Source organism: Anguilla anguilla, chromosome 4 (assembly GCF_013347855.1).
Source record: "Anguilla anguilla isolate fAngAng1 chromosome 4, fAngAng1.pri, whole genome shotgun sequence".
Taxonomy (NCBI): domain Eukaryota; kingdom Metazoa; phylum Chordata; class Actinopteri; order Anguilliformes; family Anguillidae; genus Anguilla; species Anguilla anguilla.
Genome location: NC_049204.1, coordinates 966,551 through 980,479, shown reverse-complemented (window position 1 = coordinate 980,479; position 13,929 = coordinate 966,551). Strand labels below are relative to the sequence as shown.

Sequence of the window (13,929 nt, the reverse complement as noted above, 5' to 3'; positions counted from 1 at the left end):
TTCTTTGAAATGCATCATTTATTTATTTATTACGTTATTATTTCCAAGCCACAAGGCAGACATCTTGAGGAGCGGTTTTTGACTCAGATAAAATGGCGTGCGTCTTCTTTGAAAAGGGGGCTGGTGATTAAGTGAAATTAGAATGATGTGATTGCTCTGCTGTCCTGTTAAATGACCAAATGTGCCCTTTAATTATCAGCTCCTCTGCATTCTCCCAGGGATCGGCACTGAGGAGAGGGTGCAGGCCCAGGATCAACGTAACGGCAAAGTGTGTGTGTGTGAGTGTGTGTGTGTGTGTGTGTGTGAGAGCCTGTGTGTGTAAGTCTGTGTGTGTGTATGTGTGTGTGTGAGTGAGTGAGAGAGCCTGTGTGTGTAAGTCTGTGTGTGTGCGTATGTGTAAGAGAGAGAGTCTGTGTGTGTGAGAGAGAGAGTGTGTGTGTAGATGTGTGTGTGTGTGTGTGTGAGAGACGGAGAGAAAGAGTGTGCATGTGTGTGTGAGAGAGAGAGAGTCTGAGTGTGTGTGTGTGTGTGTGTCTGTTTGTCTGTGTGTTTCTAGAATTATGAGGCAGAAGATGCAATTTGCATTCTCCGATATTATCAGAGCGACACTCTTATCCAGAGTGACTTACAGTATGGAGCCACACTATAGAGCCTTCTGACACACAAGTTAACATACGCTAACAGACAATAACAGAGACGTCTCCAGCATTGGGGGACCAGCTTTTGGTCAAGCGTTAGCATGACTAAGCCTCAGAGCAAATGTTGTAGTGGTGGCACACTGAACAACAGGACCCCGCTTAGCCCCCAGCCCCCCAGCCCCCCAGCCCCCCAGCCCCTCAGCCCCAGTCAGCTCTGAAGCTTGACGGGCCAGTCGTTTGGGTCTACAGTGGCCTTCCCAGCCCCTCCACCATGCCACCCCCCCGGCGTTCACTTTACAACCAGTGCGACAGATGGGCTTCTTTTAAAAGCACAAACTACCAACAGAGTAATAATAACAACCCCCCCCCCCCGGCACTCCGCCCAACACACATAATTCCTTCAGGGAAAAAGCAATGCTTTGTTTATTGAATTTCTTTCCTTTTTTCTCAAACCAACTTCAACGAAGTGTGGAAAACGCTCTACAGGCAATTAAGTTGGATGTATTTGTGCTTCGATTTGCAGAGGCCAAAGTTTTTCTCCGGGAAAAAAAAAAGGGAATCTGTTTAAGCTTCAGCTGCTGTGTGAAGTGGAGGTCTGTGTGCTGGCTCTCCTGTACCTGTGCGATGTTCAGTGAATATTTATCCGCTGTAATTAATATATATCTGAGGGCAACTTTTGTGTCAGTTTATGAATTTTTTTTGGTGACCTGAATTAGTTTACATATTCCGGGTGCATAACTCAGACGGTTTGGGTGCGGAGGTTAGGTGCTGTACAGCAGCGCGAGGACGGCGGGTTCCTCAGGAAGGGGTCCTGCAGCCCTGGGGTTGGGAGGCTCCTTCCGCAGCACTGCAGATCAGCCCAGCCCTCATTATTCAGAGCGACGCGCGCTGGTCTCCCCAGTGTTCCGCTGCAGCGCTGAAAAATGCACCGCAGGTCTGCGTTTAATATGATAACTCAACACTTTTATTAACACCATCACTGTGGGTCAGGTGAGATGTATTCAAAGCAGCTGCTTATTCATTCTTAGTGTGAGATGTCCCAGGTCTGTGGTTACAGAGAGCACAGGTCTTTAATTACACAGGGAGCACAGGTCTGTGGTTACAGAGAGCACAGGTCTGTAATTACAGAGAGCACAGGTCTGTGGTTACACAGAGTGCACAGGTCTGTGGTTATAGAGAGCACAGGTCTGTGGTTACAGAGAGCACAGGTCTGTAATTACACAGGGAGCACAGGTCTGTGGTTACAGGCTTGTGGACGTGGAGAGTGCAGGTCTGTAAGTAAGGAGCCAATGTGTAATGAGCTTATGGACGTGTGTTCTTTACAAACAGGGAGATTAAAAATAAAAGAGTGCATGAACAAGGCCCTGCAGGAGAGCTTGCTGTTCCTTTCCTTTTCTTTTCTTTTCTATACGTGCTGCTGTTGTTTTTCTGCGGTGTACGCTCAGCGCTCCACTCTCATTACCGCGCGCGGTTCTCCCCGGCCCCCTCCTCCTCCTCCTCCTCACGCCCCAGAGCTTGGGCTGTGATTGGCTGACTCGTTTACGCTCCCGCGGCGGTTCTGACTGGCGGCTCTGTCTGCGTTTGAGTGGCGGCGGTGTGGAAGTAGAGCGGCCCGTTCAGTCTGAGCGCCGAGCTCTCAGAGAAACCCTCGGATCATTTCTCATGCGCAGCCTTTGGCTTTGATCATTGGCTGGCCTCTTTAGCGGTTAGAGTGGGACCACAAGAGCAGCTTTCTCTACTCATCACACCGAGCGGCCATTACACGCCAGCCTCAGAGAGGCCGCCGGCACAAACTGTACTTGTGTGGCACGGGAGTAATGAGGCTCACCCAGCAGACCCACAATCCCTCTCTCTCACACACATTACCCACCATCCCTCTCCCTCACACACACATTACCCACAATCCCTCTCTCTCACACACACATTACCCACAATCCCTCTCTCTCACACACTCCCTCTCTCTCACACACACATTACCCACAATCCCTCTCTCTCACACACACACATTACCCACAATCCCTCTCTCTCACACACACATTACCCACAATCCCTCTCTCTCACACCCTCCCTCTCTCTCACACACACATTACCCACAATCCCTCTCTCTCATACCCTCCCTCTCTCTCACACACTCCCACATTACCCACAATTCCTCTCTCTCACACACTCCCACATTACCCACAATCTCTCTCTCTCACACACTCCCTCATTACCCACAATTCCTTTCTTTCACACACTTCCGCGTGTTTCACAGCAGGGAACACACTCAGTAAAGCACGCCGTTACTGTCGGCGTAGCAACACACTTGGGCTTTAACCCCAGCAGGGCTTCTGCTTGTAAATGGTCCTTTTTCAAAACGTTTAACATTTCAGAACTTTAATTATGGGAGCAGAAAGCTTTCATGCAATATCAGTGCAATGTGAGCTTTCATACCAGAATCTTGTTTCGTTTTATTTCTGTTAATCTGACTGCATGGAAACACTGTCATACAGCAGGGAGCTGTGGTGAGTGCTGTAACCTCACACAGCATGGGCTGTATTAAATATCAGAATGTGTGTTTCTCTTGTTTGTATAAGTTTTATGTTTATTTCAGAATGATATTTGGCGATATTTGGTTTTGAAGTTCTTTGGTGCTTGTTAGTGTTTGTTTGACCAATCAGTGCACACATGGCTGTGGACTTGCTCGTTACTGCAGGTAAGTCAGCTGTGTCAAAGGTGTAGTCTAACGAGGCCATTGGGAGACATGGCAGCCCGGTGCACCCTAAACCCCCGAATCCTTTCAGCCAGATCCCAATTTGCACAGAGGACAGGACAGCTGGCCTCTGATTGGCCGGTAGCTTCAGGCTCATCTTTGACTCACATTCATGTGTATTTATTTTTATACAGGGCGGTTCTGAACGAGGGCGGGTAATATAAACGTGCATATACAATTACAGAAATTATATATTTAAATAAATGGGAACTTTGCCACTCGCAAGGGAAGTACACTCGGGTGGGTTGCCCACAATGCCAAGCTCTCTTTCACAGAAAACACTCTGCATTACCCACAATACCAAGCCCTCTTTCACAGAAAACACTCAGCATTACCCACAATGCCAAGCCTCTTTCACAGAAAACACTCCACATTACCCACAATGCCAAGCCCTCTTTCACAGAAAACACTCAGCATTACCCACAATGCCAAGCCCTCTTTCACAGAAAACACTCAGCATTACCCACAATGCCATGCTCTTTCACAGTGAACGCTGTGTCCCAGGGACCCGTGCTGATAATGTGTCTCGGGCTCAGAGCCCGGCTGAAACCAAAATGTCAGATTACCCATGATTCTCCAGATTACCCATGATTCTCTCAGCGGCCCCGCTCCCGCGGGTTACACCCTGCATATGATCATTCAGTCAAGTGGGGTTTGTGTGGGGAAAGCGTGTCTGTCCCCGGTGGTGCAGAGGTGTGGGGTAAGCGTGTCTGTCCCCGGTGGTGCAGAGGTGTGGGGTAAGCGTGTCTGTCCCCGGTGGTGCAGAGGTGTAGGGTAAGTGTGTCTGTCCCCGGTGGTGCAGAGGTGTGGGGTAAGTGTGTCTCTCCCCGGTGATGCAGAGGTGTGGGGTAAGTGTGTCTCTCCCCGGTGGTGCAGAGGTGTAGGGTAAGTGTGTCTGTCCCCGGTGGTGCAGAGGTGTGGGGTAAGTGTGTCTCTCCCCAGTGGTGCAGAGGTGTAGGGTAAGTGTGTCTGTCCCCGGTGGTGCAGAGGTGTGGGGTAAGTGTGTCTGTCCCCGGTGGTGCAGAGGTGTAGGGTAAGTGTGTCTGTCCCCGGTGGTGCAGAGGTGTGGGGTAAGTGTGTCTGTCCCCGGTGGTGCAGAGGTGTAGGGTAAGTGTGTCTCTCCCCGGTGATGCTGAGGTGTGGGGTAAGTGTGTCTCTCCCTAAGTGCATTAGGCAGGTGCATTAGGCAGGCGTGAGTTAATGCTCAAATGCAGCACCTTTTCCCCTCTCATTACCCTCTCCAGCCCAGGCCTCCATGCAGAATGGCGGGTGTGTGTGGCAGAGGATAAATACTGCGCTCTGCGTAAACATCCTGTTTCGTACCCAGCCGTCGTGTCCCTGACTCACGGCTCGACTGAGCGCGTGCAGCAGCCCCGCTCTCCGCTCTCCTTCGCGTCTCCTAGGAAACACTCACCTGGACATTATTTTTAACGCCTGCAGCCGCTGGTTCCCTCTGGTGCTCTCTGTGAAACTGCACAGCGAACACGTTTCCTCCGGCAACATCACGTCTGACTGATGCATTAATTGTGCGTTCCTGTGTAGTTATTCCATCACTGTGTGCCCACCAAGCTGCTGTAAATTCCCCCACAGAAATGGAATTCCCTCAAATTAGATTGAAATAAAACACATCGAGATATTGCGGCACGTCACAGGCAATGTGTAGGCAAACAAATGAATTACTGCCACTTTGATGTCGTAAATATATTGCACGGCTGTGAAATGCATGTATCGTCATATTTTCACGAAAGGCCGCATATTTCACACATGCAATGTGTTTCCATAGATTCCATTTCCACAAATGTTATTGGTCTCGAAACCTCGTATTATTATTCAAATGTTGTTTTTGTTGCCGTTGCTGTGCGTGTCTTTCTAAACTAATTTAATGGATTATTTTGTGAATATTCTTGAATGAGCAAATTTAAAACAGTAAGATGTCCGTTCCAATCAGGCGAACCATTTCTCAGTGCACTTCAGCACCCCATTTCACTTCCTTTTTTTTTCTGAAATGTCTGCTCTGCGGAATCAGCTGGTAAACTTCATGCCACACAAGGCTGTGTAAATGTGTGGAAAAAGTTATTTCAAGGTTCATTTAAGAAGGAATACATTCTTCTGCCTTGCGTGTCCAAGGGTAAAGAAAGGTTCAGTTTTATATGCATATATAAATACACACACACGCGCATGCATACATACATACATACTGTATATAAACACAACCCATGATCATCATCACAGCATTGCGATTACATTACACACACCACACATTTCACACATTTTGGCATTCAGAAGCCATCTTAAGTAGATGATAGACACACCTCCCTACAGTGCATTTACACACCTGGCATTTTACTGAACCAGTTCAGGTTCAGTACCTTTCTCAAGGGTACAACAGCAGTGCCACAGCTGAGAATCAAACCTGCAACCTCTGAACGCCTGACCCAGTTCCCTAACCACTGTACTGCTGCCCCAGAGTGCATCACTGTGATGCAGAGGAGGGGCTGGGGGCGCTGCGTTGTGCCGGCCAATGAGAGGGCTGATCTCAGCGGCTCTGGGGTGTATTGATTGGTGCGGTGCTCGCTTCAGTGAGCTCTACTGGAGAAGCGCTTGCGTGACCTTGACCTGCGCAGAGAAGGAGCTCCGCAGGGGGGCTCTCGCACCAGGCACCGCTGCCTGCCCCCCCCGGCCCCCGCTCACCCTGTCCCCCACTCCCCCTGCTCCCCCCCGGCCCCTGCTCCCCACAGCCCCCGCTCCCCCTGCTCCCCCCGGCCCCCGCTCCCCTGCTCCCCACAGCCCCTGCTCCCCCCGGCCCCCGCTCCCCCGCTCCCCACAGCCCCCGCTCCCCCCCCGGCCCCCGCTCCCCACAGCCCCCGCTCTCCCTGCTCCCCCCGCTCCCCCCGCTCCCCACAGCCCCCGCTCCCCCCCCGGCCCCCGCTCCCCACAGCCCCCGCTCTCCCTGCTCCCCCCGCTCCCCCCGCTCCCCACAGCCCCCGCTCCCCCCGCTTCCCACAGCCCCCGCTCCCCACAGCCCCTGCTCCCCCCCCGGCCCCCGCTCCCCACAGCCCCCGCTCTCCCTGCTCCCCCCGCTCCCCCCGCTCCCCACAGCCCCCGCTCCCCCCGCTCCCCCCGCTCCCCACAGCCCCCGCTCCCCACGCTCCCCCCTGGCCCCTGCTCCCCACAGCCCCCGCTCCCCCTGCTCCCCCTGGCCCCCGCTCATCCTTGCACGTCTACCTAACGCCGAATCTCACGCTGTTCTTCTCCTTTTTGCAGCAGTATTCGCTGTCTACAGAGTCAGCCGTGAGTTACTGTGGCTAGCTGCAAGGTGCTTGGTCTTTGTCACAAAATATGTAGAATTATTATAAATAAGGATTATTCAGTATTTGTGTGCTTTCTGCGTTAATACTTGTGTGGTGCCCCATTAGGAGTAGGGGAGAGGTTTGTATGAAGCCTTGTCAGTTCTCGACTTGATTGAATCAATCAAAAGGTTTTTCTTTTCACAGTGAAGCACATTGATTGGTTCAAATCAGTGAGTGACTGATTTTTCGACTTTTCCAAAAACCTCACATAACCGTGTATCACAGTCTTTCCAGGCGTCCGACTCTCAACCCATACGCCCGTCACCCAAAGTGGCTGGAGCTCGATACCCTGCCATGACACTTTGTGCGCTGTGACCCTGTCTCTATCTGTTAGCCTCTCTGCTTTCCTGCTGTCTGAACACAGACAGAAAGTACAATAGGCGCCGGGCAGACTGTCTGCTATCCTTTAAAAAGGAAACTCTGGCAAAGCCATTTTTCTTCCTTTCATTTCTTCGACCAGACGAGGAGGACAAAGAGAATAGAGAGATAAAAAGATATTTGACTTGTATGTACACTACGGGTGGCCCTCCCGAGGAACGAACCGAAGACCAAACTTTATTCTGCCAGCGGATGGGCGGTGTGTGTGGGTGTGGGTGTTAGCATGAGCCTTATGGCTCAAAACGAGAGGAAGACTGGCGGTAAAGTGCATATAGGAGACTGGCGGTAAAGTGCGTATAGGAGACTGGCGGTAAAGTGCGTATAGGAGACTGGCGGTAAAGAGCGTATAGGAGACTGGCGGTAAAGTGCGTATAGGAGACTGGCGGTAAAGTGCGTATAGGAGACTGGCGGTAAAGTGCGTATAGGAGACTGGCGGTAAAGTGCATATAGGAGACTGGCGGTAAAGTGCGTATAGGAGACTGGCGGTAAAGTGCGTATAGGAGACTGGCGGTAAAGAGCGTATAGGAGACTGGCGGTAAAGTGCGTATAGGAGACTGGCGGTAAAGTGCGTATAGGAGACTGGCGGTAAAGTGCGTATAGGAGACTGGCGGTAAAGTGCGTATAGGAGACTGGCGGTAAAGAGCGTATAGGAGACTGGCGGTAAAGTGCGTATAGGAGACTGGCGGTAAAGTGCGTATAGGAGACTGGCGGTAAAGCGCGTATAGGAGACTGGCGGTAAAGTGCGTATAGGAGACTGGCGGTAAAGTGCGTATAGGAGACTGGCGGTAAAGAGCGTATAGGAGACTGGCGGTAAAGCGCGTATAGGAGACTGGCGGTAAAGTGCGTATAGGAGACTGGCGGTAAAGTGCGTATAGGAGACTGGCGGTAAAGTGCGTATAGGAGACTGGCGGTAAAGCGCGTATAGGAGACTGGCAGTAAAGCACGTATAGGAGACTGGTGGTAAAGTGCGTATAGGAGACTGGCAGTAAAGCGCGTATAGGAGACTGGCGGTAAAGCGCGTATAGGAGACTGGCGGTAAAGTGCGTATAGGAGACTGGCGGTAAAGAGCGTATAGGAGACTGGCGGTAAAGAGCGTATAGGAGACTGGCGGTAAAGTGCGTATAGGAGACTGGCGGTAAAGTGCGTATAGGAGACTGGCGGTAAAGTGCGTATAGGAGACTGGTGGTAAAGCGCGTATAGGAGACTGGCGGTAAAGAGTGTATAGGAGACTGGCGGTAAAGTGTGTATAGGAGACTGGCGGTAAAGAGCGTATAGGAGACTGGCGGTAAAGCGCGTATAGGAGACTGGCGGTAAAGTGCGTATAGGAGACTGGCGGTAAAGTGCGTATAGGAGACTGGCGGTAAAGAGCGTATAGGAGACTGGCGGTAAAGTGCGTATAGGAGACTGGCGGTAAAGCGCGTATAGGAGACTGGCGGTAAAGCGCGTATAGGAGACTGGCGGTAAAGAGCGTATAGGAGACTGACGGTAAAGAGCGTATAGGAGACTGGCGGTAAAGTGCGTATAGGAGACTGGCAGTAAAGTGCGTATAGGAGACTGGCAGTAAAGTGCGTATAGGAGACATGTAAAGCGCGTATAGGAGACTGGCAGTAAAGCGCGTATAGGAGACTGGCGGTAAAGAGCGTATAGGAGACTGGCAGTAAAGTGCGTATAGGAGACTGGCAGTAAAGCGCGTATAGGAGACTGGCGGTAAAGAGCGTATAGGAGACTGGCGGTAAAGCGTGTATAGGAGACTGGCGGTAAAGTGCATATAGGAGACTGGCGGTAAAGAGCGTATAGGAGACTGGCGGTAAAGCGCGTATAGGAGACTGGTGGTAAAGAGCGTATAGGAGACTGGCAGTAAAGTGCGTATAGGAGACTGGCAGTAAAGTGCGTATAGGAGACTGGCGGTAAAGCGCGTATAGGAGACTGGCGGTAAAGTGCATATAGGAGACTGGCGGTAAAGAGCGTATAGGAGACTGGCGGTAAAGTGCATATAGGAGACTGGCGGTAAAGTGCATATAGGAGACTGGCAGTAAAGTGCGTATAGGAGACTGGCAGTAAAGTGCGTATAGGAGACTGGCGGTAAAGCGCGTATAGGAGACTGGCGGTAAAGTGCATATAGGAGACTGGCGGTAAAGAGCGTATAGGAGACTGGCGGTAAAGTGCATATAGGAGACTGGCGGTAAAGTGCATATAGGAGACTGGCGGTAAAGAGCGTATAGGAGACTGGCGGTAAAGAGTGTATAGGAGACTGGCGGTAAAGTGCGTATAGGAGACTGGCGGTAAAGTGCGTATAGGAGACTGGCGGTAAGGCGCGTATAGGAGACTGGCGGTAAAGTGCGTATAGGAGACTGGCGGTAAAGTGCGTATAGGAGACTGGCGGCAAAGAGCGTATAGGAGACTGGCGGTAAAGAGCGTATAGGAGACTAGCGGTAAAGTGCGTATAGGAGACTGGCGGTAAAGAGCGTATAGGAGACTGGCGGTAAAGAGCGTATAGGAGACTGGCGGTAAAGTGCGTATAGGAGACTGGCGGTAAAGTGCGTATAGGAGACTGGCGGTAAGGCGCGTATAGGAGACTGGCGGTAAAGTGCGTATAGGAGACTGGCGGTAAGGCGCGTATAGGAGACTGGCGGTAAAGCGCGTATAGGAGACTGGCGGTAAAGTGCGTATAGGAGACTGGCGGTAAGGCGCGTATAGGAGACTGGCGGTAAAGTGCGTATAGGAGACTGGCGGTAAAGTGCGTATAGGAGACTGGCGGTAAGGCGCGTATAGGAGACTGGCGGTAAAGTGCGTATTGAGTGTGTGGAGATCGCGCTGTGTCCCGCGCATCACTCCTTCCCGACAGAAACAGGTCGGAATCGTCAGCCTGTGTGCATGTGCCGCGTTATCACCAACACATAAAACCCGCTGTCATCGATTTCTGTGATAATTAAGTGAGAATGGTCACTTCCTAATGGCGGTGGAGATCTTCCTTATAACTGTGAGAGGTTTTATGGCTGCAGTATTAGCCCTGCATGGAAAAGAGACAGGGAGAAACTTTTCTCATTTTGTTTCTTCAGTTTGTAAGAACAAACTTTTAAAAACTTTATTTCTGTCGTTATCCCCGTCCTCATCCTGCGCTTCCTGAAGCTGCATTCTGTGCGCGTTGCGAGTGAAATGACTATTAAAAGCAGAGAGGAGTCATGCATGCTGATTGGCTGGCTGAGGTGCTGTGTGCCTCAGATTAATTCCTCCCAGTGTGTCGGTGACTTGTTTTCTGTCTTTCATGAAAAACGAGGCATATTTTCTGAATACCAAGGTGAAAGAAAACTGAGATCATACAGAAAATGTTCTCTTGCTCAGTAATCTCCCACTTTCTTTACATCCCTCCTGAAATGAGGCTCAAGAGAGTTGAGCCACTATCCCCCCGAGATCCATCTCTCTCCAGAGACAGGACCTTTCAGTGCATCACATTACATTTCAGTACATTACATCACATTTCAGTACATCACATCACAATTCAGTGCATCACGTTACATTACATTTCAGTACATTACAGTGAATTTCAGTACATCACATCACATTTCAGTGCATCACGTTACATTACATTTCAGTACATTACAGTGAATTTCAGTATGTTGCATCACAGAACATTTTAGTACTTTAAATTTCATTACATTTCAGTACGTTACATTACACAACATGACGTCACATTACATTACAGTACATTCCATTGAGGCATATTGCATTACAGTACATCAGAGTGCATTAAATTGCATTCACAATGCGTGTGCTTTTCCTGAGGCTGACTTGCGGGGTGAGAGACGTGCATCCACATGAGTTATAATATTCAGCGGTGATAGGGCCCGGCTCACAGCACCAGAGACAGTATACACGCATTCCTCAACATTAATCCTGTTCAGAATGAGACAGACGGAGAGGGGTATAAAATCTTAATGTTAACGATCACCGGATGATCGATTAACGAGGCTCGTCACGGCTGCCATGATGACGAAGAGAGTTATCGCCGCGGTAACCAGGATTTTTACTCTCCCGGTCGATTAGACTGTGATGAGGGCACTTTTATGCAGACTGTGGCCGTCGTTTCCTGCGTGCTTCACCTTTACCTGTGACGCAGAGGCCAGGTCAGCACCCACAGGCTGCGCTTTCCCTGTCCTTGAACATATTTTCATCCCGGGAAATTCATAGAATATAGAGAAATAGCCCTGTACATCTTCACATTCACCTTTTCCGCTAGCTCACTAGCGTAGTGTCACTAGCATCGCAAGGCTGGATGTTCATACTGAGCATGATAGTGCTGCTATCACTACCTATACTGCTCACTGCTGTACATTAAGTCTTCTACCTGAAGTCATTAATAACTGATAATTAATAATTAAGTATTTAACTTTGGAGACACAAAATATAAAAAATGTGCTTCAAAATGTATGTCTACCAAGCAAAAGTAACTTGATTAACACCAAAGGTAGGCTTGACAATTTCACCAAAAACAAATGTTTGAAAATCATACATTGATCACATCATGGGACATAATGCAGGGACATGCAAGCTGTTTACAGGTCAACACTGCAAAAAACAAAAAATAAGCCTCTGTTTTTTTAAGTCATATATTTAGAATTAAAATCCTGTTTCTATTACTTTTTTGCTAAAACAAAAATATTGCCAATGAGGTGAATTGCCAATTGTCAAGCGAACAATAACTTAAAACAGGCTAATGTTTTCTAATCAAGAGAAAAGAGAGATTTTTAGTCTCATCGCAGGACTGAAGCCCTTGTTAAGACGGCCTGTTCTGCAGTGCGTTCGTCGGGTCGGGGGATGGGAGACGGATGTTCTCTGCGGTGACCTGGCTCTGATTTAGGAGAACCAGCGGGCCTCGTATCGCTCCGCTCTGCTCCGAGAGAACGCTGCACAATCCCTCAGAGACGCCGGACCGAAACCCGCCTGTCTCCAGCTGACCTGATTCCGAAAGAACAGCCCCTTCAGTGTGCTTTCTGGGACAGCTGCTGCATCTCGGGAGAAACCATCAAACGAACATATTTAACGGCTCATAACGGTTCCCTTTCTTTATCGCGGTAGCACCGAACCGTCTGTGCACACGCAGATATGAGGGCTACTGCAGGGAAGGACGCAGCAGCAGATAAAGGAGAAACTTCGTCAGAAACGCAGAAACATGCACGTTTCCCTGAGTCGTTCTGCTCGTGCTCAGTAGGATCAGTGCGGTTCCTGTTCAGATCCAGCTTTGCAGTGCGATAAAGCTGGACCGTCTGTTTCGTCCGCAGTTCTGTGCAGGTTCTGCTGAACCACCTGGGTCAACCCAGCCTTCGTGCTTCACTTTGACTGACAGTCAATTAATGTTTGTTATGTGCAAACGCTGTTCTGCAGAGTTCAGCCATCACTGATACAAACGTGCCGGACTGAGTTTGAGAAGATAAAGTGTGACACTTCCACTTGCTTGTAAGTCAAAGTTGAGAGCAAACTGAGGAGCGAAGCAGGCTTCAGTAATCACAGGCAGTGAATGCAGTTATATATGAGTAAACCTGTTACTGGTTTGCATATGCAGTCAGTAGGTTGAATCTGAAATGTCTCATATAACCTCACCCCCCCCCCCCTCGCCCACACCTCCCCCCCCGCATTTAAGTTCAGGAAACAAGCAGTTATTGCACTGAAAATATAACCTGCGCAAATCTGTTTCTAATTATATATCTTTCGAAAATATGCATTTTGTCTCTACCTATGCAAGATTTGTTAAATTGAGTAGAAATGTATTGCAATAATTGCTCAGAACTCCATATATTTTTGCATTTGGATATCCGCGGCAGTCTGGGTGATTTTGGCTGAGCGGCTTTTTCGGATGGTAATTCGGCCCTGACAGGCCCCCGTCATGCCTAAGGGGGTAAGAGCACTAGGAAATTGAACCTCCTAAATAATGTGTTCCTGAAGCAGGATTAGGGTCCCAGTTTTCCCAGTTTAATGAGGTGGAATCGATGGAGCGTTTCTCCAATCTAAATCCCTATTGGTGCAGGGAGCCCACTGCTCCACAATTCGGCAAGCCCATTACCAGACTCCAGCCTGCCCCCCGGGGTGGGGGTGGGGGGCTGAAATGCACCCAGATCCCTTCGCCCTGAGCGTGCCCCCCTGCCCCCCCCCCCCACTCTGCCTCACCCTGGGTTAGGCTCTGGGGCCCCTAGGTACCCCCCCAACCCCAACCCCCCCCCCCCCCCCCCCCCCAACCACATATTTGACTTTCAAGTTCTCACAGCGGGAGGAGCCAGGGTGCTGTCATTAAGGACGTCTGGGCCCAGGCTCTTCTCCTCTGTTTGTGAAATTCCTGAGAAAAAAAATGAAACTACAAATGAGATTTAAAAATAAAATAAAAATCTCAATTTAATAAAGTGCACTTTGTTTAAAGCCATGTGCAATCCAATCAAATTCAAACAAATTTTATTGGATTAATCCAACTCCGTATCTACTAAAGTCTATTATGCTTGCAATACGCCAATTGCCAGTAGTAAGAGGTTAGTTCCAATGAAAAATTCGTTTTTACGGAATAATTGCAACCATGGCATCTGATTGGTCAGCAAGTAGAAGACATAATCCCTTTTTGCACTTGATTGGTCAGAGTTGTTGGTTAGTTTGTTTTTTATTGGCTGTGCTGTCTGACAGGTCCTCACTGTCTCCTCCTCCTTGCACAGCTGGAAGCTTCCGGCAGCACCGGGCCAACCTGACGTCCCTGCTGGTCCAGCCCATATCCGCCTCTCTGGCCCAAGAGCTCCTCTCCGCCCCCACCAGGCAGGGGGGGTCCTGTGTTCCT

The 13,929-nt window shown here is 49.8% G+C and overlaps 1 protein-coding gene across 1 annotated transcript in view; it reads left to right on the top strand.

Annotated features, from left to right (window-relative positions):
- LOC118225400 (inactive N-acetylated-alpha-linked acidic dipeptidase-like protein 2) overlaps positions 1-13,929 on the top strand; it is a 330,235-nt gene that overhangs the window by 213,689 nt on the left and 102,617 nt on the right. The window contains exon 8 of the mRNA XM_035413736.1: positions 13,811-13,929. This exon is cut by the window's right edge and continues 22 nt beyond it. Within this exon, the coding sequence (XP_035269627.1) occupies positions 13,811-13,929 (119 nt within the window). The remainder of the gene's footprint in view (positions 1-13,810) is intronic.